The 6,816-nt window shown below is 43.2% G+C and overlaps 1 protein-coding gene across 3 annotated transcripts in view; it reads right to left on the minus strand.

Moving 5' to 3' along the window:
• Positions 1 to 3,106: 3,106 nt before the first annotated feature.
• Positions 3,107 to 6,816, minus strand: part of Lmo4 (LIM domain only 4) — a 16,682-nt gene continuing 12,972 nt past the window's right edge. For 2 of the 3 annotated variants that reach the window (XM_042280043.2, XM_042280044.2), the window contains exon 5: positions 3,107 to 3,834. In XM_042280043.2, coding sequence (XP_042135977.1) covers positions 3,811 to 3,834 — 24 coding nt within the window. In that variant the 3' untranslated portion in view covers positions 3,107 to 3,810. Of the gene's footprint in view, positions 3,898 to 6,816 lie in introns of all 3 variants that reach the window. The other variant, XM_006986114.4, reaches the window with a different exon arrangement.

Here is a 6,816-nt window from a genome sequence, read left to right on the forward strand (position 1 = left end):
AGAGAATGCCCTGTTTACACAGCTGTAACATGTCAGGACCTGTAGTACATTATTGGCTTGAGGCCTCTGAGTTGCAGTCCATTCTCAGCAGAATCAATCCAAACCTGAAAACATTCCCTCTAGGATGCGTGCACACATCTCCACATCTATGCGCATAAAGCACGCCCTGTACAACCGAAAATCATATTCACTCGAGGTGAGTTACAAGTTCACCTTCCAAAAATAGGTCCTGACGTGTTGCTCTCAGCATGTGTACAATGGGAACAGAGAGCTAGCTACAAATGCCAGTTAACTAGGTGCTCAGTGCCGGGGAAGGTGTTATCGTTCGCCGCCTGTCAGATCTCAGCCTCTGCAAGTGCAAGTTGCTGGCTGTTTAACATGCCTTCAGAGCACTGCCAATCTAAAATGGCTGCTTGGTAATACTTTAATTGCAGTTTCGTGGAAACAAATTGCTTTTTAACTGCAGTAAGCATTCCTGTGACTTGGCTGGACTGACAATAGGTGAGTCTAGGTAACAAAACCAAGATGAACATTAACCTGTAAATGATCCGTGTTGGCAACATCCTCCTAAAGTGAGGGCGAGGCAGCGAGGGTCCGGGATGGGACTCACACCCCACCCCACCTCCACCCTGACCCTACCCTGGCCCCTGAAAGTCTCTTTGGACAACCACTTTTAATTCAGAACAATTATTTAAGCTATATGGAAACTCTTCACTCTGCTCTCGATAGATAGCTCTTAGATTCACTGTTTGTTCCATAATTTATTGACCCTCAGAAATATTTTATGTAACCAGTACTGAACATTAGAATCCTACTATACTGACATTTAAAGGCATTTAATGGAAGAGCTTCATTTTAGATGATTAGTTGTTTTAAATATCAGTGTGAATAAAGGCAACAGAAAGAATTTAAATATAGTTAATATTAAGGGGCTGGTTATTTCCCATGTTTCATTTCCATGCCGCAGTCTCCTCACTTTGTGTTATGAGACACAACAGTCCGCGTTAAACTATTTCCTAGTAAACCAGAAAGGGCTGGAAATAGTTTCTTGTGGGGAATGATTTAGTTTGGAATGTCTTCAGGCTCCCAGGCTTTTCGTGTGTGTAAGTCTAGGAAGACACACAGGTAAAAAACAACAACAACAAAAAAAAACCCACATTAAACCCTTTAGAGGACAATCTTCACACAAAATTGTTTCATTAGCAAGAGTGACAATTTGCATGATTGAGACATTTATATGTATCATAAACATAATTTTTTATCAGGAGTTCAGCGAGGCTCAGGAATGTTTGCTTTTATTTTAATTGTGCGTGCTTGTAAGGACCGGGGCCTGTCTTGCTGTGTGACGTGGTTCGTGTTAAGTTCTTTCAGAAGAACACTCACCCACATCACCAAGGCAGTGGAAGAAAGGTGGGTAAGCTCAGGGTCCCCCACCCCCAAGGGAACATTGGGGCTTGGGGAGGCACTGCACACAATCACTGCTCATATCGGAATAAACCTGAGTGTTTTTAGAGGCTGTCTATCCACATCGAGCATCCCCATTAGAGCCGGGTTTTATTGTTTGAAATGCCTCTGGTTTCAAGAAAGTGTTTCACCTAAAGCAAGACTACTACTTAAATATGTTCTATTGTATATTCATAGCTCCATTAGTCCTTCTCCAATTTAGCACATCAAAGAGAAGGCTTCATCACTTGCATGTGGATTATACTAACATGAGTGACATTTGTAATCTTATAGGTCTGCAACTTAAGAAATGCTTTTAGAAGCTCGTTAGGAAATACGCCACAGTGCTTGAGGAGCCAGCCATATAATAGTTCATTTAAAAGGCGGTAATGACCTTTGCCCTCCCCATCGCTGAATGCCATACTGTATTACTAAAAGTTATTAGCCACGTCCTTTGAATTTCTACACTACATGTGACATGAGTGCTTTTGCTAAAAACATAGATGTCTGCACTCCTCTGAACAACACCTCCCCCCTTGAACAGACCAAATTCTTTCAGAAAGTATCTTAAGGGGAGGAGGGGGAGTAGTTAAATCTGAACAAGTTTAGAGAAATTCTCCAAGGATCCACCTCAGGTCATGTGTGTGTGTGTGTGTGTGTGTGTCGTGTACACACATGTATTTCTTTATCTTCTGTTATTCTCCTTGCATTTTCTTTTTTCTAAAATGAAGGCAAATGATTCACTTTAACATTCTGCCTTTAAATTCTCTTACAGGAGGTCTGCTGTTTCAACAACCAACTTCTCCCACTGGCTTGGATCTTTGGAAGCAGGAAGTTAGCAGGGTCTTCATCAGGAGATTCGATCAAACAGAATAAAACACTATTTTTAGAAAACAGCATTAGCAGCATGCAAGCCCAGGTGTCAGCAGCCTGTGAGGCTGCAGCTGAGGTCTGCCTCCCGGAACCAGTCATGGTAGCACCCTGGCATCCAGGCCCATTTGGCTCTTGCTAGGTCCCTTAGGAACAGGGCAGCTACTGAAGCACGCTACTCCACAGCTTCCAGAGGAACCTCTGTGGGCACTGTGGTGGAGACCCTCTGAGATTAGCAACTAGGAGCCAGCAACTACCTCAAGACTGAAGGAGACCTGAATCCTCCCCCAGTAATTACCAGGAAAAGGCACCAAGGAAGAAGCTCAAAAGGAACAGGGCTCCCACCCAGGACCACCAAGGCCAGAGTGAGCTCTGGAGTCCCTAAACTAACGGGACTTCAGATCACACACAGATGGCTCTAGAAATGCTGTTGCGATCAAAAGCTACGAAACCTGACAGGAGAAGATGCTTGTGCTGTGACCAATAATACCCAAGGCTTTCCTCCTGGGAGCAGAGCAGAAACAGCCAGCAAGTATCCATGTATACACACCAAAGACTCCGAAGCAAGGTGCTGTTAACATGACGTTCTTCGCTTAAAATGGCATGGTGAAATAATGTGAGGACTACTTTATTAGCCTGGAGCTAAATACAGGGGTCAACCCTCCCCTCACCCCCAAATTTAAATGTTGGTTGTAGACGACAACAATAACAACAACAACAACAACAAAAATACCACTAATTTTTCCAAAATACATAAGAGAAAAAGCAGAGTTTAAACCCAAACTCTGTTGAATATTTTTCTTTTAAGTTTTTATTATTTAAATACACCATACTAGAGCAAATGTCTCTGAAAATATCACAAATAAAAGATTTTTTTTTCTTCATTCAGCAAATTAGAAGTAGGGGGGATTTCTACATAGTATCGGCTATGAGCCTGACTCTTTTTTTTTTCTTTTTTTCCTTTTTTGTATTTTTTTTTTCTTTTCTCTTTTTAATCTTTGCCATGGGCGGAGCAACATCAGGACAAGAACACTCACATGCATACATACATTGTATTTTACAGAGATACAATAAAAGTGTTCGTGATATAATATCACAAAAGCCACATCTCTTCTCCTTTAACTCATGTTCAGTTTGATTGAAACACATTTCATTACAACACTTAAATATACAAAGAGCAAACAGAATGTTGTTAAGGTAAAACACAGGGTACAAACTCTGGCCGGTGCCCTGCTAATTGTTAATGAGGGTAGAAAGCAGATTCCAATGCTTCTTTTAATTAGCTTCATTAGTCATTCCCCTCCCCCCAAGCACCCACCCCCCCCAAGATGTCCTTCGGTGGATCTTTTTTCATTCTCGCTACCGTCTCCCATTAGCCCAGGTTCATGGAGTCCTTAATGTCCATATTCAGTCATTTTAATACACCGATAAATGCAGGAAGGGCACTCAAGACTAAAGAAGGTGCGAAGGCATGGGGCCGGCGCTGGTTACAGAGGTCTACTGAAGACACATGGGATCCACCTGTGATGAACAAAATCTGAGATGAAGGCACGCATTCTGCATTACTCTGACCTTTCAGCAGACCTGCAAGAAATAAGAATGGGCATCTTAGCTAAAATGCTAAACTTGAGAGGCATTAAACAGCACAGCTTTCGTCGCCTCCACGTTCACTAATCTTCTTTTATTAGATTACTTCCCAACTGTGACTTGATGGAGGCTCTCTGTGCGCCTTGCTCCGAAGCAGAACATGTTTTACTAGCAGAGAAAATGAGATGGTAAATGGACTCTGAGAAGCTTCAGATGTAGACGTCTACCATCCTTGAACTCCCTTAAAGCGAGGTCCTCTCCAAATGGAATCAATTAGAAGGGCTCACCTCATGGGGGGTCTTGGACTTTTAAAATAGCCACAGGGCCATTCAGAGCAAGGTCCCTGAGAAGTTTGGGGTTTTACGGGCTCATTTGTGTCACCTGTGGCAAGTGACTCAAACTGTCCCAGGTTCCTCCCCTTTAAAGCAGGGGTAACAAAGCTGTCACTGAGTCTGACTGAGAGAGCATTATTATTCTGCTGTCTTGCTGTAACCCCTCCTCACCCATCCTGGCTTCTCCCTCCAGGGCAGGTGTGTGACAAAGACTATGTTCACATGTACAGGTCTGGTTTTGTTTCTTCAGTCTCCCGCCTTTGTCGCGTGGTGTTACATAAATATTACAGGCACGGCAATCGATACATGGGATGTGCTCCTACTAACCTAAGAAGGGGCGAAGAACAGGGTTCCACGGGAAGCCTGACTCCAACATCTGAGTTACGAATGGCAACGCACAGCCGCCAAACACAGTCTGTGTGCAACGACCAAACCGGAGTAACGTCTAGGTTTGGAGGGTTCTTTAAAAATGACATCTGGAACATCTCAGGAAGTTCTTGCTTCCACCCTTCCCTAACTTACCGAAGGCCTGCGTCTCCAACCCCCACTTCCAAGCTAATTAAAGTGGTGGAGGCTCAGTTCCCCAGAGTGTAAGCTCCGTGTGAGAAAGGTAATTTGTCTGTCCAGAACAAAGATGTGCCAGCAGCCAGCAAGCATATTTAATAAATGATCATCAAATGTCCTCTACGATGGACACTCACAACGCCAATTATGTAACTATGGGGAGATGTGAAGTGATACGGAACCTAGAAAGCTTTGCTAAATCTTCCTCCAACTAAAGCACAGAAAATTCTAGAAGATTCCCCATACACTTGTGAATGGAAGAAAAAAATCCAGAGCAGGCAGGAATCTAGGGGGCGGGGGGGATGAGTCACCATTTCTGATTTTTCTAACATCCAAGAAAGCATATCTTTTTGGAACTGGCCAAGCCTCCTCCAAATGACAGAAGCCATCAAGCTGTGAAGCTCCTCAAACATCACTGGACCCAGACTTCAGGCAAATGTGACATTTCAGTTGAGAATCTTAAACTTATTTTCCTCAGAATATACAAAAGCCAGAGCCACAGCACAGTGACTGAACAGCACATCCCTAACACCACAGACACATTTCAGAAGAACCAAAGTTTAAAAGGACCAGTGATGGGGGCTGACACTTCCCATACAATGAACTGCCTTTAAAGGGCCACACAAATAACCAACTCATTATTTTTAAGACAGAGGACGGCTAAATACATTTACTATGCATCATGCACTCAAATGTAATTGCTTCTGCGAATGGAAGGAAAATGGCCAAAATAAATATCCAATTTTCTCAACCCCCAAACACGGAGAACAAGAGAAAAGAAAATAATAACATGGCACTATTTGTCATTTCTCCTCATCTCATCTCCCGTAGAAAAGAAACGCCACAGGGTTTTGGGAAAATCATTTTAAAGCATTCTCCAAAAAGCAGTTTATGTTCCCCTAGGAAGTGTGTTTTCATTAACTCTTCCCTCTCGCCCTCTCATTAATACCTCTCTGGACCACATTCCGCTTGCCCAGAACCTTTATTTACAGAAACTACCTTGAATTGACTGTGCTCATGGTGAGCAGAGCACCGAGGGCAAAAATGGGAGCTACTCATGCCAACGGGGAAATGTGCTTAATTAACACCACCCCCGAAAACACAGTGCCCGCCCGACAAGATCATTCCCTTAAGTTTCGTTTCCTTAAGCCTTTTATGTGCAATTAATTTCTGAAGGCCACCTGTCTCCCTCTGTTTTAGGGACATTAAATTTCCCAACATTAAGAAAATATACACTAGCAGATTCTCCTTCATTGCCTAAACCGTATTTTGTGTTCCAATATGAACACCCTACAAGTCCCATCCTGAACAAGGTGTAGAAAGCAGCTGCCTCCCATCAAAGGCACAACATAGGCAATCCTGTAAACACAAAACAACCACCTTCCCACTTCCTCACACCTTCACTGACCTCCTCTCATACTCAACGAGGAGCTAGTGGGGTGCTGCCCACATCCCAATGTGTCCTTTGCACTAGGTCCCAGCACGGCCACTGTGTGTGTTCAGTCTTCACAATCTGATACCCCACCCATCTCCTCCCTCCACCCTTCTCCTCACCAAGCATATTCTGGAATAAACTGTGATTTTTTAAAAATAATTTACTAAGTTGGGAAATAGCATAAACCAGCAACACAGCAAGATAAGGCACACACTGGGAGAGTGTTGGGCTTTTGCATTAAAGGGGGGTGGGGTGGGGTCGTTATCTTATTTGTTGCACTCCTGGACCTACGGATGGCCTTGCCTCAAGTTCAAAGTGTGTTTCTCAAACATTTATGTTACCCACTCACTGCTCTCAACTAGGTCCTATAGATTGACCTCATTAAAACTGACACTGTAAAACCCTGTAAGTCCTTCTGGGTGCCGGCAGGGCTCACAGGAGCCTCCACACAGCAGATGAGGTAACTGGCTAATTTTCAATAAAAAATATTAAGATTCTGATTCTTAAATGGTTATTCTGTATTCCTCCCCTATTAGTAAATTAAATAAAACTGCACAATCTCATGTAATTAACACTTACTAAATA

Source organism: Peromyscus maniculatus, chromosome 6, assembly GCF_049852395.1.
Source record: "Peromyscus maniculatus bairdii isolate BWxNUB_F1_BW_parent chromosome 6, HU_Pman_BW_mat_3.1, whole genome shotgun sequence".
Classification (NCBI taxonomy): Eukaryota; Metazoa; Chordata; class Mammalia; order Rodentia; family Cricetidae; genus Peromyscus; species Peromyscus maniculatus.